Source organism: Pempheris klunzingeri, chromosome 22, assembly GCF_042242105.1.
Source record: "Pempheris klunzingeri isolate RE-2024b chromosome 22, fPemKlu1.hap1, whole genome shotgun sequence".
NCBI classification, from domain to species: Eukaryota; Metazoa; Chordata; class Actinopteri; order Acropomatiformes; family Pempheridae; genus Pempheris; species Pempheris klunzingeri.
The window spans coordinates 11,386,544-11,409,584 of record NC_092033.1 but is presented as its reverse complement, the minus strand read 5'-3'; the positions used below and the strand labels follow the sequence as shown (position 1 = coordinate 11,409,584).

Genomic DNA, 23,041 nt, shown 5'->3' with positions numbered 1-23,041 from the left:
AGTGCATGTAATTGCCACTCTACTCCGCTATTGCCCTCTTTTATCCCGCGAGGTATCTGTGGGTAAGTGGACCATCTGACAGATCATCCCTTGTGGCCTTGGGAGAGCTCAGACACATTAAACAAGGACAATGGTCAGTTTGTAAAGGTTGACTGAGTCATCCAAATGCATTTAAAGTGCATGTGTGTCACTCTTTTAGAGATTAAAAATAAAAAATATCAGCATGTGCAAGTATCCTGCCATTACATTAAACTGGATTTAATCTTAATAGACATCTCAGTCTATAAATGATTTTTTATTTTTTTACCAGAGGCGCCGCACTGGAGCTCTGGGGTTAAATCATGAGTGAGAATGAGGTAGTCGGACTGGGCACGGCCTAAACGCTGTGCCTCCTGTTGTGGATCATGGCCACAATGTGGGAGAGGTCCAGACTTTTCATCATCACCTCCATGAAATCGTCATCACTGCGAGCGCCGGCCACAAACTCCTCCAAGGAGAGCTCACCTGTAGAGAGGGATAGACTGTATTCAATTTTTGCAGTTCAGTTTTGAAAGAGCACACCACAGGTTTACCTTTGCACTTCCACATGAAAACACTGCCTGACTCAAGATAGACAGTTTACAGACACGTAAAAAAAAGTGCTAACCCCATGTTAATTATTAATTAATCTCCAGTTTAATATGTGTCAACTCAGAAAATCTCTCCTGTCTCTTCCTGTAAAGCATAAAATTATTCTCAGGGGCAGTTACTTAAATGTATCCTACCAAATGTGATTTGGGGTGATGTACGGAAGGCCAATTCTGCCAATGTTTTCATCACATTGGTAGAAATGGGCTTCCACAATGACTAGCTAACCTCACGCAATATAAAACTTCACTTGAACGTTGACGTTAGCTAGCTAGTTTTATTTCAGTTATTCGAGTCAAAATCTGGTGCATAAATTACCCACAATACAACCTGACCCCTTGGTTGAGGATTCAAGCGTGCTATGCTAGCAGCAACCAATGCAGCCCAGACACAAAAACTCTCACAGTTTTCAAACTCCCACCCAGCAGACGTTCATCAGATTTTATTTCATCAGAACCTCTCTGAGGCTACAAAAGGCTTTAACAACTTTAAACAGACTTTAATGTGTAAATTCAGTGGAGCTTCACCTTTAGGTTGAAATAGCATCTTTTGTTAAAGGTTTCAGGATTCACAGCACCTCGCAGCATTTCTTATTTGAACACTGCATGGGGCTAATAAATATCTAAGCACTGACCCCCCCCATGACCAATTTCTTCCTACACCTCTGTGTCTCTGTATATATTAGCAGAACACACTCACCATCTCCATTTATATCAATCCTGTCAAAGACGCGGTTAGTGAAATCCTCAGGAGTGTCCTGACTTTCATTCCCGTTGATGGCACGAATGGCCTGCGGGAACAGAATAAAGTCAGTCTTCCACATTGAGGCCTTGACTTGCAAGAAAGTACAGTGTTGCAGGCGCGTGATAGAATTTATACCTTTATGATGTTGAGGAGCTCATGTCGGTCAATGCAGCCGTTGCCATCCACATCATAAAGTTTGAAATACCAGCGCAGCTTGTGCTCCATCTTTCCTCGCATGACCAGACTGAGAGCGGCCACATACTCCATGAAGTCTATGTAGCCGTCCTGCAAAACGCAAGACAGGAGATGGGACCAAAACAGTAAATTTATTATGCATGACCATCTACATATTATTAACCTATTTTTGGCAAGTCAAGGGTATGAATCATCCATTTCATCCCTCAGTTGAAAGAGATCCCCTTCCTCTAAACTCCAAAAGCTATCTGTGAGACATGAGACGCGCCAGGGTGGGGGATTATCTCCAGGGACTGTCTGAACACAGGCAACAATCTTAGCATCAAAGCATTGTCTCTCAGATAATCTCACAGTTTAAATCATGCATAAAGATTACCGCCGCCTTTTGTGTGCTCTGGGGGAGACTAAATATAGATTTACAGCTTCTCAGACAGGCACATCCTGTGATGACCCCGACGTACGCTCCGAGACACTCTTACTTTAAGTGTGAGGGTCAGACGGGTTTGCTAGAGCGTTGCCGGAAGGTCACTGCGTTGCTTGTACGTTTGAGTGAACATGTCTTCCTGAGTGATGCGTGTCTCTCAGTTTAATTTTAAGAAATCTTTCCCGCTCCGGCCCTCACAACCACAACAAAGGTCAAGCAGCAGACCATCGTCATCTTACTCAGATATTTTCATTGACACTATTAGCCGATTAGTCGATTTGCAGAGATTAATCGCTTTAATATATCGAAGAATTTATTTTTCTTTCTTTGAATTTTGGACTATTAGTTGAACAGAAGCTCACCTTAGGCTGTGATGGGCTTTTTTCACTATGTTCACACTACACTTTGTGGAATAAGTATTCAGCTATGAAAATAATTATTAGCTGCTACGCTAATCTGTTTCCCAAAACATTGCCTGTTAAATAGTTGCATATTACTCTAAAATTCAAGCACTTTTCAAGCACTTTAAAGGTACCTAAACTAAAGATTTCCAGACACTCAAAGTCTTTATCATCACATCAAAATAGTTACTATATGCAATGTTTACTATGGAATTGCAAGTTTACAGCATTCCTTTATACCCAGAGCGATCACTGCATGTTGTCACACGGCCAACAGAGAAGATGACAGGATGGTTCATTTCAAATATTAAAAGATTTTTGTTCGACGTGAGTGATTGTGTTGGTGAATCATCAGATGATAAAGAGTATGTTGAACACGTGACTTAAAATTCTGCATTTTCCAAACTTTCAAACACAAAGAAACACACAGATACAGATACAGATACATACTTTTTTGGGTTTTATATCCCTGTACATGAATTGGTTTTGCATTTTAGACGCTTTGTCAGACAAAATAGGCAAAGTCAGGGTAACAGTTTAGACTGTATGGGCACTATTTTATAGACCAAATAACTGACTGAAAAAAATGATTTAAAAGATTAATTGATGATAAAACTATCAGTAGCTGCATCCTTATTTGTAAATATAAATGTGATGAACATAATCTTTAAATAATAATATAATAAAAATATAACAAAAATCATCCTTTCCAAACACATCAAATGTAATATGCATTTGTAGACATGTTGTGGATACTTTTTTAATTTACAAGGATGGTTTTGTAGTACTTCTATGAGCCCCACAGTTAGGTTAAGAAGAGAGGTTCTAACCAAGTGTCTGAAATTATGGGAGTTATGGGACTCTGTCTTTACTTCAGTTTGACATAAACAGTTCAGATGGATTAATTTAACCTAGTTTAATCAATGCGGTATCTTACCTTGTTCATGTCAAACGTGCGGAACATCTGTTCTATGTAGGCGTTGGCCTCGGGGTCCAGCCCTCGCAGCCCGAAGAACTGCTTGAACTCGTGCAGGGTGAGCTGACCTGAGGGACACTCAGTCATGAACTTCTTGTACCAGAGGTGCATCTCCACCGCCTGCAGGTCGTCCACGGTGCTTCCTGTCGAGTTACCCATCTCTGTGTGACACTAAGGTGCGTGAATAGGCAAGTCTTCTGCAGCTGGTGCACAAACCTCTCAGCCCAATTGGTCTACTGTGAAGCGGAGGTTATCCCTCTTCACAGTCACACAACGATGGGACTTAGGGTGAGAGTACTGGCTGGTGGGGGCCTTTTGTAGCCGTCTGTGTTTGGGGGATGAGACAGTGCACTCCCCTCTGTGTCCTCCTTGGTTCTAATCTCCGGCTGTAATCCATGCAAACCTGCAGATGATCAGTTTAATCGGCCCATTAAGAGTCCAGGTTGGCTGTTCCATCCTGTCATATTTACCCTGAGAACTGCTGACAAACACAAGACAGCTTTCATCCCTCACGTGCAGAGAAAGGACATCCATCGAGTCATGCTTCTGAACTGAAGTACAGCACAAGTACTCAGATCCTTTATTTAAATAAATGTACCAACACCACAGTGTAAAAATACTCCACTTAATTAAAAGTATAGAAGTATTATCAGCAAAATGCACTTGTGACAAAAACGTCCCCCCCTCTGATATAGCCTTTATTCATTATTAGATACTGATCAGTGTTGGATCATTGTTGGTCAAACTTCTGACATTTTACACAACAAAGAGGATTAGAGGATTAACTGTTTAATTCTACAAATAAAAAAGACTGCAGGTCAGTATTTGGTAGATCCTTTTATTTGGATGCCACAGTTTAGAGCCCAGAAGGCGGATTGATACAGAAACTTCAACATTTTCAGCCAGTTGGAACATTTACAGTTTCAGTCACTGAAACTAACATAAAAACATAACATAAAAAAGCTTTTTGATCTTAGTGCCAATACCACAAACAAGGAAAATAATAATTCAACCATGTCTAAGTCTCATTTCCTAAATGTGGTGCCTTTATTTTTACTACAGTATCTTATAATCATATTTGAAAGCAGTATTGTGTTAGTTATGAGTGCGATAAATGCTTCCAAAAGTGCATTCTAACAACTTGTTAATGTTTTATTAGTGATAAAAAGACACATAACATAGATATATATATATGTGTCAGTCTTAAACTATAGTCTAAATGTGCTAGCATTTAAAATATATGTATTAATACAAAAGTAAAAATAATAACTTCTTTAGTAAATGGTTTAGTAAAACCAACATTTCACTTCCCACATTGACATTCCAGGAAACGTTAAATTCATATTAGTTGCTTCTGGAATACATTCAGCATTAGTGTTCGTGGTGCTTTTTGGCCATAAAACAGTATCACTTTCCATCTATCACAGGAAAACCACAGGAAGCAGAATCTCCACAGGTAACTGGCCAATAAAATAACAGAAGTTACAGCAAAATGAAATAGTGTATATGCTTCAGACAGGCACGGATGTAAAAAAACAAAACAAAAAAAACAAAGTTTGGCTGTTGATGTCATATGTCATGATGAGTTGCTCACGAAGCTTTAAATCAAAAATCCTTTCCTAATTCTGCTGTAGTGCAATAATATCATACAGACGAAGCATACAGTATGTATGCTTCCTACATATTTTTGCTCTAGTTTGCATTACCCTGCAACACATTTGCATTAACAGTCATATTAGCAGGTATAACTGATGAATGGCAGCAACAAGAGTTTTCCCATTGTGTTTCACAAATAGCCTGATATATAGTTTCCAACTTTGTGGAAGAGCTTTTCCTGACAATATCAAAACACTGAATACCCACAACACTAATAGGACCATGTAACAAATAGCTATGTTTTAAGAGCTTAAAAAAGTAAAAAGCTATATTTTTTCTGACTTCAGTAAGGCCTCATTTTCATTCTTTGTCCAGCATCATCAACACTTCACATTTACAAAAGTTCACTCCTTCAGATTCAGTTGCAGTCTTTGTTGTTGTCTTGATTTGGCTTCCTGTCTTAGATGACACCTTTAAGTAAAGTTGTAATAAACATGAAGTCACTGTGGCTCCATGTCAGGGCTCGGGCAGATCTCTCTGGCACCACCAGCGGCACTTTTCCTCTTCCCCCAGTGCAGATGTCTGTAGATGGAGTCAAACACTGACACCGTGTAGCGTGCAAACAGGCTGGTCCACTTCACAGCCTCCACCATCCACTGCACGGTGCGCCCCACGAAGGCCACAAACACTGTGGTGTAGTGAGCCAGCAGCAGCAGACTCCTCCCCAGCTGCCTGCCCTGGTTGATGATCAGGTTGACTCTTTGGTCATGTCCTGCCATCATTATCTTCTGTTTGATTCCAGATGTAGAATTTAAATTATGTTCGTTTAAAAAAAAAAAAAAAGTATATTTATACAGATACTCCCTAGAAAGGAGAAGCCAGGGAACTTGCAGACAGTCCCTTACGTACGCAGATCCCGGCTGTCCAATCAGAGCAGAGGAAGTTTTGTTTCCGGGAATGTTTGGTGATGTGGCTATGCTCCGACATCCATCCGAGGAAATATATCAAATAAAAGCCAGATACATTTACCTGGGAAGCACTCGCACAGGTGAGTCAAGGGTCCTTTCTTTAAAAAAACACACACACCACGTACTGGGCTGCATAACAGAGCTGTCATGCACGGAGGAGAAAAACTAAGCGAAGCAGGTTTAAAAGAAGCTGTCCTTATTTACGAATGATCAGCGTTAGCTAGCCAAGTAGCCTTAGCTAACTTACTGTATCGTGGAAACTACAGTCAGAGTAAACACGGGAGTTTTCCACGGAGTGTCCCGCTCACGCCAGCGCTTCTTTATCTTAAAATGTTTCTACTGTTTTGTGAAGACATCGTTGTCCAGACGCTTGGATAGTTTGCCCTCCATTTTCGTGTTAGCTAGCTATAATCTTTGCTGTTCACAAAAAGAGTGACGCAGGCGCAGTGGAGTGTTCGGCAGGTTCGGGGAAGGTCGGCTCTGTCCGGAGCTGCTCGGAACATATGGGTTGGGGCTGTCTGCCAATGTGTTGATCAAGACGTGAAGGGAAAAGTGAGACATGAGCAGTGTGGGTCTGTGTAAACGCTGTCCGTACATCTTATTTATATAAACATGGCTTGTAAAATCACAAATATCCTAAATTCTCTGAAATGCACATATAACATATAATTGAATTTCCAGGTAGAGATTAACTGTTTGCTCAAAATACTGCTTTCTGTTCATTGTTTTGAGGTATTATCTTTTTTGTTGTGGGTTGTGATCTAGAATTTGTTGTGCTGCAGCCAACAGTTATTTTCATTACTGGTTAATCTGCAGATTATTTTTCTCTTACATCACAATTTTCCTAGAGCCCATGATGATTATATGATTATATTATTATTTCTTAACACCCAAAGACAAGAGCAAAGCCTCACAATTTAAGAGGTAGAAACAAAGGAATGTTTGCAAACAGTCACTCGGATGTCAGAATTGCCAATTGTTTCACCGTCCTTTGGCTACTACAGCTGTAATGTGCCTCTGCCTGCAGACACTGTCAGCACACAAAAGAATACTAAGTATGCTTGGGTCAGTGTGTACAGTTACACCTTCAGAGGACATGTCAGGTAGCACCTCAAGCTGTTAAGTGTACATATCCTACGCTATATACTGTGCATTATGAATGCAAGACCAGTTTAACTTGCATTTATTCTACTATGAATCGAATTAAAATGTTTGTCTGCAGCTGAAATAATAAGGAGGCTAAACACTGATGGATTACATTGGAGAAAGTCAACAGCAGAAAGATTTTGAAAAATAGGTGTTACATTTCCACCATTTTATATATGGTGAACAGAAAGGGTTTATGTAGGTGCAGCAAAGAAATTATTTCTAGGCTTGTGTCAAACATTACTGATTACTGTACCCCCACCCCCCCCACCCCACAGTGCCATCTTTATGTTCAGCCGTCTGGCCACAGTCCTCCAGGAGCTCTCTGGAGAGGAGGGCCCAGATGGAGACCCACAGGTGAGAGCGCAACACATAAATTATGAGGAATTGCCAGTTGTGTCCTCATCTTAAAACATACACGTATTTATAGGTTCTATGTCTGCTCCTATTTTTAAAACTCCAGAGCAATTTATCCTCCTTATGGAACAACCATCAAAAAAACACAAGAGGGTGAAAAGTCTCATCTTTGGAGATTAAGTAAGATGATTTCTTAAGCCAGCCTGTTCCTGCAGAAATGGGTCAAAGGCAGTTGTATCTTACATTACCCATAATATGCAAGATATATAAGAAATGCAAGTTCATTCACTCAAGATGTCATACTGGCAGAACTCCTTTGACTCCTGAGTGTCTCCATATTTGAGGATACCCTTTTTTCTCCTACTTTAAAGAGGAACTCCAGCAGATAATGTGTTGCTTCCATTAAGTTGGGGCACTTTAAAAGAGAATAAATGGCATGTGTTTCCTTGAACAGGGCATGCTGGTGCCTGAGCTCCCTGCCGGTGAGGGCCAGACTCCAGTGGAGTCTGAGCTACCTGAGGAGGCCATGGAGAGGCTGGCTCACCTGGAACAACTGGTGGTCCAGCTGAAGGAGCTCATCCGAGACAAAGACACCCAGCTCATCCAGAAGGACACCGAGCTAGTAAACAAAGATGCACAGCTCAAGGTAAATAACCTCTGTGTGTGACTGTGTCAGTTCACTACATTTTTTTGGCCGAGTCTTTTATGACTGAGCACCAATGTTTTGTTTTTTTTGCCTTATATCCACAGACTGAAAAGGACGAAGCTGAGGCTCGCTTCACCAAACTCAAAATGCAGGCCAAAGCCAAGATGGCCTCGCTCAACAAACAGATAACGGAGATGAAAGGTCAAGTGGGAGCAACAGTAAGTCTGAATGAGGCAAAATAGCGTTGTAATAGAGTTGTGCTTGTAAACAAAGATCTTACAGACTGAGATATGCCACTTGTTGCCCACAATCTAACAGTAAAGCTCAAGCACTAAGGTTTTATCTGACTTGCACATCTGTTTTGTCTACAGCAGAGTCCAGACAGTTCTTTTACCGGAGCTGGTGCTGCAGTCGAGGAGGAGCTCCAAGAACTAAAGAACAAGCTGAGCGAGGAGGAGGCCAACAACAGAGAGCTTCAGGAGCGACTGCGGACCACAGAGCAGCTCCTCCAGGAGAAGGAATCTGCTCATTCTGAGCAGGTGACGTAGCTGCGTCTTCAATAAATGATTTAGAATTTCATGAGGAAGCTCTGTCTGAATGATTTGTTACTGTTTTTGTTTTCAGTTGCATAAACTGCAGGTGGTGGTCTGTGAGAAGGATGTGCGTTTCCAGGAACAGATCCAGAAACATGAAGAAGAGCTGCTGAGGGTCACAGCACAGTCTCAGAATGATAGCGAGCTCCAGCAGGTACAAAATCTAGTAGTTCTTAATTTTGTGGGTTAATAATATGTTGCTGATCCATTCAACTCCTCTGAGAAGTTGTTTGACTTTTTCACCTATTTTTGTTGATTGATTGTAGAGATGCAGTTACTCAGATATCAATGAATCCACTGATTATTACCTCAATTAATTGTTTAGTCTATTAAATCCCAGAAAATAGTCAGATGATTTTCAAGGGCCCATGCTGACATGTTCAAATTGCTTATTTGTTCTTTGCCCAACTGTCAAAATCCCAAACAAGCTCATTTTACTATCATAGAGGATAAAAGATGAAAACTAGAAGCTATAAACACCAAACCGAAAAAAGTATGTTTTAGTCTTTTAATAATAACATAATCAATATAAAACACCATCCATCCTTAGACCCTCGATTCAGATTAACAAAAAAATAGGTGAAACAAAATTGAAAAATTATCCATGAAATGCTTAATTTTGAAAATAACTTGGCAAAAATGAGGAAGTACCAATTCTTTAATTAAAGTTTGATAACTGGGTTTGCCTATGTTCATCTCTAGTGGATAATTCACAGATACTCTTCATGAAATCATGTGCTCCTTTTGTTTTCTTTTCTCCTAGACTCTGCATGCATCACAGAGGCATTGTGAGGAGCTTGAGGAGGCCTTAAACTCTCGGTCCCAAGTGCTGGAAATGCTGCAGCAGGAAGTGAGCAGTGCTGATCAGCAAAAACAGGTACAGATCCGGTTATTCTGGATGCCGCATCTGCGTAAAGAGTGTTGGTTCACAGACTCTTCCACATAATGGCAGATATTTAGAGATTATTCAGATGGTGTATACTGTTCCTGGATGATGAAAAGGAAACTGTTCAAACAGACACACCCCACATGTCCATGGCACGTCATTATTATGCATTGTTTGGCTGAGCTACACACACCCACTTACATCCTCCTCCTCTCTGTGGCATTCTCTTCCTGCTCAGATCTTGACTGCTCAGTTCCGGCAGATGGAGCAGGAGCTCGCCGAGGCTGTCAAGCAGAGGGAGGAAGAGAGGCAGCAGTGGGCCGAACAGGCCAGAGGGGCCGATGCAGAACTCACAACCCTCCGAACCAGCCTGGAGGCCTTGGAAAGAAAGAGTATGGAGGTGGTGAGGCAAGAGAGCGAGCTAGCTTCCCTGAGAGAGGCAGAGCATGTTAGTGAGGAGGCGCTGGAGAAGGAGAAGATGGAAGTTGCCAGATTGGAGAGAGAACTGGCTGTGATGAAAGAGACAGAGCTTGCAGCCGCCCAAGCAAGGCACAATGCTTCAGAGAGAGACGGGGCAGAAATAGTTCGGCTTGAAAGCGAACTTGCATCCATGCGAGAGGCAGGCTGTGCCAGCCAGGATGCCTCAGAGAGGGAAAAGTCAGAAGTGGATAAACTAGAGCGAGAGCTGGCTTCACTCAAAGAGGAACACGAAGATGCCCAGAGGAAGGGTGAGATTTTGGCTGGAGTTTGGAGACATCTGCATTCTCTGGCTCTAGAAGATGTGCAAGCAGCAGAGGAAATCCCCCTCCCTGATGATCCCTCCCTGGTCCTGGACACTGTGCAATCTATTGAGACACAACTGACAAGACTCAAAGATGAACGCAGTGAGCACGAGGAGCGTTGTGCAGAACTCACCCACACCATGGAAACGCTTCAGGGTAAGAAAATATATCTGGTTTTGTCTGTTTGTGGACCACAGCGTGTCAATTTAAAACTTTTTATAAAAACACAGACACCTTAATACGAATCTCTGATTTTCAGAACAACTAAATAGAAAAAATACAGAACAGGAGGAAACCAGTGCCAAGATAGAAGAGCTGGAGCTGCAAATCATGACGGTCAGTGTGAGAAACCTGTTTACGCCTTGTATTAACATTTGATCTGTGTCTGGATACATTATCAGGATAATCCACAGGCTTTTGCATTCACGGCTGGTATTAAAATGTGTTCTCTTTATCTCGATTCTGCCTGCGATGTGAACATTATGTAAAGTTAGGCAGGGCCAGTGTGCTTATCAACACACATAGTATGTCACTGGTCAAGGGATGCGGTAGCATGAACTACCATTATTTATTTCTGATTGACTCATTTTCAGCGAAGACTTGTTGCTACAGGCAGCTTAAGCTAGCAGGAAGAGGAGTTAGGTGATGAGCCGATCCGATCACAAAACGAGCCTGATCGCCTCCAAATGTGGTCTTAAACAGAGTGTTTAAAAACACAGGAGTAAGTTCTGGGGCTCATTACCTGCTCAACGCCACATGTTAGCAGTATAATAAGTACACGTCAAAAGGAAATCTTAAATAAGCTCAGTGATACTCTGCAAAGCTTTAACTTCAAAGTTTCTCAGTGCCTTTTATAATGAGTTTCTGTTATGCTGTGTCTCTGTTTATATGATTTAAAAAAAGATGTTAAAGTGGAAGATGCAGAAATGGGAGCTTAGTATAAGCTTAGGTTTGAGAAGTTAAAGTAGCGTTGTCTACAAAGGCAGACGATCTTGTCATGCACTTTTCCCCTTTCATTAAAATAAAGTTTGTAGAGTCAACTTTTATTTTTCAGAGCAGAGCAGTCTGACTGGCGTTGTTCTGCTCCTGGTTTAGGGGCACAACCTGTGCAGGTGATGTAAGTCAGTCTGAGACAGGACAGAAGCAGGGTCATAGACAGACAACACTTGTCATCTGTCTTGTCACAAGTGCGTCTAATCCCTTCTGCACTGATCCACTGTTATGACCGTCTGTCTTATCTGACCTTCTCCTCCTGCTACAGCTATGTACAACTTGTAAGAGCAGTCATAGAAGCTATCTAAAACTGTTAAATGCATCGTCCCTCTTTTATATTAGAAATTTTCTGTAGTAAACGATTGATAATAAGATCTCAATCCTGCCACCTATTTTTCTCTGTTTCAGATGTCTAAAAGAGATGATGTGACTGATTCATCAGCACAGGATTCAACTGAAGCTAAAAACGGTACAAAAACTGGATTTGTTGATTATGTCTCCCAAAATAAAATCCATACATCATGTGAAAACAGAATCAAACACAACAGACACAATCAGCACGCACACATGTGCAACACAGTGAAAGCTTTTACTCCACTTGTCAGAGGCCAATAATTGGTAATGAGAATAATCATTAGTTGCAGCCCTACAATGCCTTATAATAAATTCAGCTACCCGGCAGTATAAAGTAGTTAAAATTAGCACCACCTTTATTAGCTGCAACTTTAAAGTGACCCTTACACACTGATACCATTGTTAGAATCAGAATCAGGTTTACTGAAAGTACCTTTTCACATCAATCAGGAATTTGCCTCTGTGTACTAGAGCATAATCAAGAAACATAAAATGTAAAAATATAAAATAGTGACATTTACAATGAAGAAAGAGAAACACATTAAAAATGGTCATACTACACTAATTATTCAGGAATGTTTTTTATTTTAATTTACACTCACATTTGCACAATAGTAATAATAATAAGTAATAATGTTTCGTAGTGTTTCGAGTCTTGCTTGTCCTGGCTTTTATTCATTGTACAACATTTTAATGTGCAGACATCTTGGACGAGACTGTCCAAGACCAAAAAAAATGGTTCATTCTGTTTGTGGGATTGAGTCTGCCTTGTTAATATCAATTTTCTAAATGCCAAGCTAACTGCATGAACTTTGAGCTGTAATGTATCCTAGCAGCTTCTGATGACGTGTTTGTTCTTAAATGGGATGCTTTCACTTCAGTTTCAATACTTCTCACGTAAAGTATTTGCTAAAAACTATGGATTTCCTATTGACATAAAAACTGTGATGTTTTTCTAATTACTCTCTCCTTTGTTGACTTGCACAGCACACATACTGGAACTGGAGCAGCAGCAACAAGAAAAAGACAGCGAGCTGGTTGCCTTGCGGGAGTCCCTCAGGCTGGCTAAAGATCACAGCTCCAGCAGGGTCGCATCATGTGAAAAGTGTGATCAGACTCCAGATCAGGCTCAGGATGCCAGCACGTCCCCCCATGACAATTCTGCAGCCCTCCCTGACTTCATGGAGGATACACAAGAAGAGGAGACCACCTTAGTTGCTGAGGACACCTCTGTCCTCTCTATTTCTGCCGATAATGAGAGTAGCCCAGAGCTAATTGGACATCAGTCTGAATCCCCAGAAGAATCCAAAGGGACCTCCTCAGATGAGATGGTCGCCAGTAGTGATTCAGAGGTGGCCCACAGCAGCTGGACTCTACTGGAAGCTGTGAATCAAGATGGAGGCCAGGAGTGGCCCTCCATCCTGCAGGACTTTGGCCAGCTGCAGCTGCAGTCATGGGAGGCAACGAGCATGGAGCAGGAAACCTCCACAGTTCAAGTTGAGTCCTCGTCCGTCATCATCCGAGAGACCGTGCAAGTTCATCTAACTCAGCAGGGTTCTTCTGCCACAGATGGTGACGTACCCTCTGGCCAGGTCTTTGCTCAGGCCTTAGCTGAGGAACTTCAGAAGAGGTACAGTGAGCTTTTGGCTGAGCTTCAGAGGCTCAGAGATGCAGCTGCAGAGTCACACGAGAAAATCAAGTGCCTGGAAGAAGAAACACAGTTGCTTACTGCTGCCAAAGTAGAGGCTCAGTCTCAGGCCAGTAGTTTTGCAGATGAACTTAAGTCAGCCAGAGATGATTTCGATGAGCTTTCTCAGCAAAGCACCTCTGGGTTGGAGAAACACCGTGTGGAAATGCAGCTTCTCGAAGAACAAATAGACATTTTGAACTCTGAAAGTAAAACCAAGGAGGAGAAGATCGAGGCCCTGCAGAGAGATCTTGAAATGGCCCGTCAAGCTTTCTCTGAGCAGGAGGGGCAGGCCAGGATGCTGAGTGCTCAGCTGGAGGACAGGGAGCTCTTCTCCTCTGAACTCGAAAGGAGGCTTCAAGATATGGAAAACAGCATGTTGGAAAATTCTCAGACGTCAGAACTCAACATTGACACTCTATCGAAGAAAGACTCTGAGATCAGTGAGCTACAGCTCCGTCTCAATCAAAAAGAGCAAGAGATGATGGAGCTCAACGACAGCATGTCCGCTAAACTCCTCCAAGCAGAAGAAGAGAAGGTGCAGATTGGCGGTGAAGTCAATAGAATGAAGGAGCAGATAGTGGAACTGGAGAAAATCCAAGATGAGAAACAGAAAGTAAGTTATGAAGACTCAGCCAGTCATGTAGATGATGAACTTGCTAGTTTGCGAGAGGAGAAAGCAGTGCTGGAAACACAGCTGACAAACACAAAGAAGAAATTGCAGGCTGCACTTGTGCAACGCAAAGACCTCTTGAAGAAGGTCGCTAATTTTGAGGTAGAAGCTAAGAAATGGAAAGAGCAAGATGAAACGGCAAAGGGAGAAACTCCTGCAAACATTCCAGAGGGAGAACAATCTAGAGGATATGAAATCAAAGAAATGGAGGCTAAACTAAATGAACTGGAGCAATCTTTAAGAGCCAAAGAAGAGTCCGTTGAAACTCTTAAGCAGAAAATTGTAGAGCAGGATCAAGTTCTCACTGAGACACTTGCTCTGAATGTAAAACTAAGTAAAGAAGCTGAAAACACTCAGCAGGCCGACATTGCCTCTGAAACAACTATGTTACAATCCCAAGTGGCCTCTCTTGAAGCAGAGTGTGAAACCCTTCAGAAGAAAGTTCAGGAGGCCCAAGAATCCCGTAAGGAAACCATCCGCAAAGCAAAGGAGAAAGACAGGCACCACCGCGAGCAGCTGAAGCAGCAGAAAGAAGAATACGGCGAGCTGGTTGAACGTTTCGAGGTGCAGAGCGGCGAGCGGGAAGCTCTTCGGAGTAAACTGAGAGAATTGGAAGAAAAAGTGATCACTGCAAGAGATGATGTACCTCACAGAGACACCAAGCAGCTGGCTGAAAATTTGGAAAGGCAAGTAGCAGGTGATTGGGTCCAGGAGGATTGGGTGGATTTCGCTACATCTGAGACTGATTCATCACAGCCACAATCCTGCGATCCAGTTCAGCATCCCACAGAGCAGTCCGACGTCCTCTCTGCACAAACGGAGGAATCTCTGAGAGCCCTCAGAGAAGAGATCCAGACTGTGCGGATGGCTAACGCAGAGCTAGAGAAGCAGCTGCAGGAAGCTCAGGATAGTTTGTCTCTGAAGGGGGTTGAATTGTTGGAATTGAGCAAAGAGCTACAGGCACTAAGAGAAAAGGAAAGACAGATTGATGTACTCTCTGAGGAAATTAATGATCTTAGAGAAAAGCATCGCCAAGCTGAGTCTTATGCTGAAACCCTGAAAGCAGAGATGGAAGCTGCTGCCAAAGCAGCATCTGCAGATTCTACATCCTTCATTGCAACTCTTCAGGCTGAAGTAGATGATTTTAAGCAGTTCCTCGACAATAAGAACCATGAAATCATGGAGCTAAGTCAGCAGCTTAGCGAACAGAACTCTCTCATTCGCTCAATGCAGGACACGGTGTCTCAGAAGGATCAGCTGATATGTTCTTTACAGGACGAACTGAAGGCTGAGCAAGAAAAAACCCAAAGGTTAGAGGTTGAGGTTCCACAGAAGCAAGAGGAAGAAAAAGACAGCGAGGCAAAGATCCAGCAGCTTCAACGGAAGCTTCAGGCTGCCCTGATCTCTCGCAAAGAGGCCTTAAGAGAAAACAAAAGCCAGAAGGAGCAGCTAGCTTCAACTGAGAAGCTCATGGCTGAACTGCAGCAGAAAATTGAGTCAGCAGAAGATGAGCTGGAGAAGCTAAGAGCAGAAAGAGTTAGACTGATTGATGAGGTCGACCGGACGTTACTGGAAAACCAAAGCCTGGGATCATCCTGTGAGAGCCTCAAACTGGCCATGGAGGGCATACTGAATGAGAAAGATGCCTGTAAGAGAGAAGTGGAGTTGGCGAAAGAAGAGGCTGCCAGAACGTGCAGAGAATGGGAGGAAAAGGTTCAAGGCATGAAGGATGAGTACGAGACTCTGCTCAAGTCATACGAAAACGTGAGTGACGAGGCCGAGCGAGTGAGACGAGTCCTGGAAGCTGCCAGGCAGGAGAGACAAGAGCTGGCAGCCAGGGTGAGGGCACATGAGAGTGCGAGGCAGGAAGCTGAAAGACAGGCAGAGGAGGCACAGAAAGAGGTGGATTCAGTAAAAGACAAGATGAGAAAGTTTGCCAAAACAAAGCAGCAGAAAATACTGGAGTTAGAGGAGGAGAATGAGAGACTCCGAGAGATGCAGGACAAGACTGTAATAAAGCGACAGGATAGGGCTCTTAAAGCTGAGGTTGAAAGACTTGAAGGTGAGCTAGAGGCTTTGAAAGCCGAGTTGGATGCTAAAGTGGCAGAAAGAGACTCTTTCGGGCAGCAGATTGAAGAGTTGAGGGATCAATATGCCCAAACAGCAGACAAAGAGGACAGTGTAATTCACGCTACTCTGCTTCACTCTGCAGCTGTTGTAGAAGAGGTTGTCTCTGCCCAGCAATCAGATGTAATCATGACTGGAGCAGAGCTTGTTGAGATTCAGCATGAAGACAAAGAAAAACCCTTAACCCCAGAGGAGAGGTCAGCTGATCAAATAGCTGCAGTGTGTGCACCAGAAACACATTCACAACCTACAGAGGAAAACGAAAAAGCTGAAATAGCAGAACATGTTTTATTAGAGGATAAAATGAGGGAGATGGAGGCAGCTGTTAATGCAGAGAGGGAACTGTGGCATGAACAGGAGGCTGAACTCAAAGCCAGACTGACCTCTCTTGAGCGAGATCTTCAGGAGAGTAATGAGAAGGAGAGCCGTGTGGCCTCTTTAGAGACGTGCATCCAAGAGAGCAAAGAGAGAGAAAAGAGCCTGATTGACGATGGTTCAAAAAGGGAAGCCCACTTCAAAGAGCTCCTCAGAAGCCTTGAAACCGACAAAGATAACCTGGAGGAGCGTCTGATGAACCAGCTGGCTCAGCTCAACGGGAGCATCGCCGGCTATCAGCAAGAGGCAGCAGACAACCGGGAGCACCTTGCTGAACTGCAGCGGGAGTTGGAGAGGTTGGAGAGGGAGAGAGCCGAACTGGAGGCCGAGGCTCATAGTGAGAGCGACCGGGCTGCCAGGCTGGAAGAGGACATGAGGCAAGCCCAGAGGCAAAGAGCTGAAGCTGAGGCAGAGTCTGGCAAACAGAGGGAGCTGGAACAACAGCTGAGGTCTGCTCAGAGGGTCAAAGAAGGAAGTCAGAGCAGAGTGCGTCAGCTGGAAGAACTGTTGAGGGAGAAGCAGCTGGAGGTCCGTCAGCTGCAGAGAGACTGCATCCAGTACCAGGAGAGGATCAGTGAACTGGGTAGAGAAGCTAAGGCGCTGCAGATAGGCCACGATGAGCTCCACGACAAACTCGGACAGTCCCAACAGGAGACATCCAAAACCGTGGAGGACCTGAAAAGGACTGAAGCAGAGTTGGCTAGCTGCAAATCCCAGCTTGGTGAGGCCCAGAAGCTGGCAACCGATGTTTTAGCTGAGAAAACAACCCTTGAACAGAATGCCCAACAGAAAGAGGCCTCGATGAAAGCTGAGGCAGAGCAAACGCTCGACTCTGTCAGATTCAGGCTGGGAGCCGAGCTGAAGGAAATGGAGCTGAGACTGGAGGACGCGTACAGCGAAAGAGAAAAGGAGGAGGAAGCCACTCTGGAGGCCAGAGAGATGGCAGAAGCAACTGACAGACGGGCTCAGGAGGTACAAGCCCGTCTGGATGAATCTTTGGCCAGGTTAGCTGCCTTCTCGCGCTGCATGTCCTCACTGCAAGACGACAGAGACAGAGTTTTGGATGAGGCCCGACAATGGGAGACTCGCTTTAACGATGCTCTGCAGGGTAAGGAGGCTGAAGTTCGGGAGGCTGAAACTCGAGCCAAGGAACTAGCAGAACAGCTTCAGAAAGAATCTGCCCTGAAAGAGGAACTACAGCTTTCAATGAACAGGTAAAAAAACGTCTCTTTGCATGAATGTCTTATTTTACTGTTTTTTTGGATTGATTATATTCTGCTTTTTAGCTTAAAACTCACAAGATGTTTTTGTTTCAGACTAGAGAAAACAGGCAAAGATTTGCAGCTGAGACTGGAGGAAGAAGAAAAGAAAGTCACACAGGCCACAGCTGCCCTAGAGGAGGAGAGGAGCAAGCTTCAAGAAACTACAGCTGAGATGCAGTCTGCACAGAATGAAGCCAGTGCCGTGAAAAATGAGATGGAGAGTCTCCATCAGAGGGCCAAAGCTCTGGAAGAGGCTGTGAGTCAGCTGCAGAGTGAAGTCGATCAGGCCAGGACCGACCTGAGGGAGAGGGAGGCAGAAGAGAGGCGTCTTTGTTTGAACGTGGAGCAGCTAGAAACAGACCTGCGCACCTCAAAGGCCTTGACAGAGAGTCTGCAGACACAGTTGAATGAGAAGGAAAGGAGAGAAGTGGAAATGCTCGGGGAGAAGGAGCAAGCTGTTGCAGAGGTTATAACATCCTTTCATCTACAATACATACTATATCTACTGACAAACACTAGATATTCTTTCATTTCATTCATGTTTTTTTAAATTTTATTTCCCAGGCTGCAGAGGAGGCTAGGAAGGAGGCTGATAGCAGGGCACAAGAAGCTGAGGGGGAGCTGGAGAAGAGGAGAGGAGAACTGCGGGATCTGGAGGAAACTCTGCGAAAGGCAGAGGAAGAGAGCAACAACAGAAAAGCCAGACTGGACTCTTTCACAAAGGCCATGGGCTCCTTGCAGGATGACAGAGACAGAGTCCTCAACATGTACAAACAGCTGGAGGAGAAACACCTGCAGGTAACGCACAAAAACCTAAAGCTTATCGTACGTGCAGTGCCTGTTTTAGTAGCCAGTATAATATTTGCACTGTGTCCCAGGTGATGGTGGAGAAGGATGGTCTGATCCAAGAGGCGGCAGGGGAGAACAACAGCCTGAAGGAAGAGCTGCGCTCTCTGCTGGTCCAGAGAGACGACCTATATGCTGAAAAGGCCAAGCTGTCAGCTCAGCTTCACGGCTACCGTGAAGAACTTAACCAGGTCCTGAGCATGAAGGACTCCCAACACAAACAACTTCTGGCAGCTCAGCGAGAGCGAATCGCCTCTCTGGAAAGAGGACGTGAGGAATTGGAAAGTCAGTTAAAGAGTGTTAGCAGAGCCAGGGAGACAGAAATGGAAGCAGTCAAAGTTGAAAAGGAGACTCTTAGTCAGGCCGTTGAGTTTACAACAGCTTCACAGGTGACGGATGCCCCAGGTGCTGAGGTCGAGAAGCTGAGGGAGCAGCTGCAAGCAGCGAGAGAACAAGTGGAGGCTCTGGAGGAGAGCCTAGTGAAGGAGAGACAAGAACAGGAAGGCAGGAGCAGAGAGCTAGCTGAGCTGCGATGGGAGGGAGGCGTGATGCGGACAGAGTCGGAGAGCGCTCAGGAGAGGGTGGCAGAACTGGCCCGAGACTTGCTGGCTGTCGAACAGAAGCTGCTGGAGGAGAGGGAGGTGACGACAGGGCTGAGAGCAGAGAACCAGTCGTTCTCAAACGCCATGGCCTCCCTGCAGGACAGCAGGGACCAGGCAGTAAGCAAGGCCCAGGAACTGAGCCTGAAGCTGGAAGAGATGAGCAAGGCAGGTGGCCATGCAGTACACAGCAGCCCAGGAGGCTCCACTGGAGAAGTGTGGGGGCTGAAGAACGCACTGCAAGCCCTGCAGAATGACAGGGAGAGACTGGTGAGTTGCGTGTCTGACAACAAATGTAAATCATTTATTAGCAGCAACTCTCCTGGCAAAAATATCAACAGTGACGTTATCCACATATCTACAGTTTTTCAACATGGTTTTTGTATTTATATTTTTCTCTTCGTGCCCAGCTGGAGCAGCTTCAAGCACAGACGTCTGAGATCAAGAAGCAAAAGTCAGAGCTGTCTCGACTGGGAGCGGGAGAGCTTATTAAAGTCAGCCAGGAGCTGTACGAGGAGAAGAAAAAGAACGAAGACATGCTGGGTGTCATGATACAGCTAGAGGATGCGGTGGAAATGGGCAAGCAGGAAATAGAAACACTCAGGTGAGGCACAGAGCCAGTGTTCTGTCACCGGAGTCAGTGTTTTACAAAGCAAAGTGTCACCAAAAAGGCTGTTACTGTATGTGAATGTGTGTGTGCTGTCTTTCTTAGACTGGAGCGTATTGACTGGATGGCTCAAGCAGAGCAGCTGAAGCAGCAGACCCTCGCCACACTCTCAGAGAGGGACCAACAACTGCGACAACTCACCGCCATGCTGGAGGAAGCCCGCACCCATAAGCCCAAACTTCAGCAGGAGCAGTATCAGAGAGAGGTAGGGGTCGTATATTAGCATTTGTTTTTCTGACTGTAAAGGAAAAGAATGGATTCTGTGGATAGTGGAATTGGCCTTTATAGCTTGTTACCCATTAAGAGTTATCAAAAGCTACTTCTCAGCCCTTGTCGTGAGCAAAGTGGGACTTTTCCTTTGCAGATTGTTTCATTTGGAAGATTTCTATGAGCCTGAAGAGCTAAAAAGTATCCAGTACTTCACAAGAAACATAGCAAAATAAGATTTTTCTGCTTTTGAATTACCATCCCTTTGATCTTGGGACCCCCGACACAAATTTGTGGGTTGTGTGTCATTCTTCTTCTTCTTCCACACCTCATATCACTTAAATTAAGTGAAATGAAGTGCTATTAGAAATATTTTACTTTGATCCAAAGCGGTTCAGAATCTTTACTGGCCCTCCTGAAATTTGACTTGCAGAAGGCATAAAGTATAAAATCAGCAAGATAGGACCAGGATGCCACATATGATAAGTTTTCTCTACAATGCCATCATCTCCTCACAGGACACAGAGGAGGTGGACAGTGCTCCCGGAGCCCCACAGGAGAGAAGCAGCCTGCTAGACAGCCACACGCTCATAGCTGAGGTCAAAGAGCTGCAGAGAAGGTAAAGCACAGGTCAAAGCTTAGCATAAACACTGTTTTTAAAAAGTGGTGTAATAAAACACACAGATACTAACAGATTTTTAACTCTTTTTTTGCCAGGCTGGAAGAAGAGATGCAGCAGAGAGTGGCCGCCGAGGAGCAGCTAATGGCCACACAGGATCGACTCCAACGGTACAAAACGTGATACAAGATCAGAGCGACAGTTAATCCCATGCAGGGAAATTAAAGCTGCTATAAGCAATATTTTCACATTAACGATGGATTAAATTATTAGGTGTTATGTGAGAGGGCACACAGAGTTATCTCCTGTTATCACACTGTTTCAGTCTAACCACCTCTCATCAAAGCTGTTTTTAGCAAAAATTTGGGACATTTTTGCTTAAAAATGACTTATTAATTATCAAAATATGATTCATTTTCTGTTAATCAACTAATTGATAAAGCAGTTGATCAGCTCAGCTTTCAAATCAAAGTAATGGCATTAGGCCCCAGGACGTCTCTGTTCCATGGTGGATTAAGTTGCTCGGTGTGTATAAACAGTGCTCTCATGTGCCATTAAGTTTTTCTGCATCTGAATAATTCATGAAGTCCATTTTTTAGCTCAGATAAATTTGTTCAATCAACAAAATGTGGCAGCCAACATCTGTTTTTATTGTTATTAGTCACAGCCAGGCGAAATGGCGCTCGGCACAAGAAGAGGATCACTCAGAGACTGCGGTTTTTATCGAGCCGCCGGAAGGAGCTGTCACTCGAGTAAGGCTCCGCTAATGTCCCGCACCACCTCATTTGTCATCTTAATAACCGTAATAATCAAGACTTATGAGCTGGATGTTTTCCTGTAACCTTCTCCTCCCCCCTCTTGCAGAGCCGGAGGGGCGGTCCAGGCTTGATGCGGATGCTCCGAGTGGCCTTCTGCTCCCGTCAGCGAACCCCTCTGCTGCTCAGCCTCTATCTGCTCACTGTGCACGTCCTGCTGCTGCTGTGTCTGGGCGGATACCTCTGAGCGCAGCTCCTGTTAACGAACCTGACAGATAAGAGAGAGAGGAGGGGGGAGAAAATAGAGATGTGACACAGACCTAACCCAAGCCATCGACATGTTTTATATTGTTACATGTAACAAATGATAGAGGAGAGTGTTGTTCTCCACACAAACGTTGCACTTTACAGGTTTAATCTTTTAGCCAAAGTATGTAGATTTATTTAGGAAGCTGTTGTCATTGATTTTAACTATGTTGCTCCTGTGTGAGTTTGAGGGTGGATGGTAAGTTTCTCAAAACCCAAACAGACAAGACATGAAAGTCTGTAGCTGGATTCATAGTAGAGTTTTTTTGGCAGATGATGTTATTCGTGTGCCTTTAGATTCGAATATAAAAGGGTCACTTTCTTTTAGAGCAAAAGGTCAATATTTTGGGGGGGACTGAGCTAGTTTAGATGAGACACATATCACTCACATCTGTCTGTTAAATATGACACTACAGCTAGCAGGCTGGCTCTATCGAATGGCGACCAAGTCCACCTGAAGGCAACCCTAAAGCTCACTAATCAACACGCTTCATCTCTTCTGTTTAGTTTATACGGAAAAGGTAACTCACACGTTTCCCATAATGCCGAACTTTCCTTTTCAGATGGCTTGAGGTTCAGGTAGTGCTGCTGTAGTCCAGTCTCCTCCTCTTCTATTCATGTCATGCACAAAAACAGAGCACAGTGCAATTTCTGTTCTTACACATTCCTATTGCGTGTTTTCCTTTCCTTTTTATTTTCCTCTTATATAAATGACATTTTTAAAAGGGAGCATTATACTGATATGTGTACATAAAGTACATGTCTGATGTACATCAGCTGGATGTGGGTTTCCCCTCTTACATATCCAATAAGAATCCCCGTCCGCGCTTCTGTTGCACACATTTAGACTTTACTCTGTAGTTTTTATGGCCGGTGAAGTGACCGTTCAGATGCAATGTTACCACAGTGTGGCTTCATTCCAGAGGGTAAAGACTGCTGTGTTTTCTAATGATATCCATCCCATTATAGACTGCTCTGATGTAGCATAATTTATTGTTCAACAGCTGAAACAATGGTCCACTACCTACACATCTATTGACACCATCCTATTGATTCTTGATTATTTAATCGCTCACTGTTGGTGAAATGTTGCCTCTGTACTCATCGTCTTTTCCCACTCATGTTCTTCTTCACATCTTACACACTGAAATATACTTTAAGTGTAAATAACTGTTAAAAAGGGCTGTATAGAAAAAGTAAAATATAATAAAAGTGTTGGTGGTTTAGATC

General features: G+C 43.8%; 2 protein-coding genes across 2 annotated transcripts; one reads left to right on the top strand and one right to left on the bottom strand.

The window, feature by feature from the left end:
• Nucleotides 1-376: 376 nt before the first annotated feature.
• On the bottom strand, nucleotides 377-3,526 carry guca1aa (guanylate cyclase activator 1Aa). The gene is made up of 4 exons (XM_070853810.1): nucleotides 3,329-3,526; nucleotides 1,507-1,656; nucleotides 1,327-1,417; nucleotides 377-504 (listed from the first exon to the last, which is right to left on the bottom strand). The coding sequence occupies exons 1-4, from the start codon at nucleotides 3,524-3,526 to the stop codon at nucleotides 377-379; spliced, it is 567 nt and encodes a 188-aa protein (XP_070709911.1).
• A 2,396-nt stretch (nucleotides 3,527-5,922) lies between these two features.
• golgb1 (golgin B1) lies at nucleotides 5,923-23,037 on the top strand. The gene is made up of 20 exons (XM_070853446.1): nucleotides 5,923-6,011; nucleotides 7,356-7,434; nucleotides 7,889-8,080; nucleotides 8,185-8,298; nucleotides 8,452-8,619; nucleotides 8,705-8,827; nucleotides 9,437-9,550; nucleotides 9,798-10,497; nucleotides 10,601-10,677; nucleotides 11,743-11,803; nucleotides 12,676-17,764; nucleotides 17,867-18,278; nucleotides 18,377-18,610; nucleotides 18,691-19,527; nucleotides 19,668-19,861; nucleotides 19,970-20,129; nucleotides 20,650-20,750; nucleotides 20,849-20,920; nucleotides 21,412-21,502; nucleotides 21,615-23,037. Exons 2-20 carry the CDS (start codon nucleotides 7,366-7,368, stop codon nucleotides 21,750-21,752), a joined length of 8,946 nt encoding a protein of 2,981 aa, XP_070709547.1. The 5' UTR covers nucleotides 5,923-6,011; nucleotides 7,356-7,365; the 3' UTR covers nucleotides 21,753-23,037.
• Nucleotides 23,038-23,041: the final 4 nt, after the last annotated feature.

Bases quoted from the DNA above. Each gene is read 5' to 3' on its own strand.
- guca1aa (XM_070853810.1), bottom strand. From the start codon at position 3,526: ATGGGTAACTCGACAGGAAGCACCGTGGACGACCTGCAGGCGGTGGAG. The intron at 1,657-3,328 runs GTAAGATACCGC...TGCGTTTTGCAG, and splicing joins GCACGTTTGACATGAACAAG to GACGGCTACATAGACTTCAT. The intron at 505-1,326 runs GTGAGTGTGTTC...CCCTCTCTACAG, and splicing joins GATTGATATAAATGGAGATG to GTGAGCTCTCCTTGGAGGAG.
- golgb1 (XM_070853446.1), top strand. From the start codon at position 7,366: ATGTTCAGCCGTCTGGCCACAGTCCTCCAGGAGCTCTCTGGAGAGGAG. The intron at 19,528-19,667 runs GTGAGTTGCGTG...CTTCGTGCCCAG, and splicing joins AGAATGACAGGGAGAGACTG to CTGGAGCAGCTTCAAGCACA. The intron at 20,130-20,649 runs GTAGGGGTCGTA...ATCTCCTCACAG, and splicing joins AGGAGCAGTATCAGAGAGAG to GACACAGAGGAGGTGGACAG.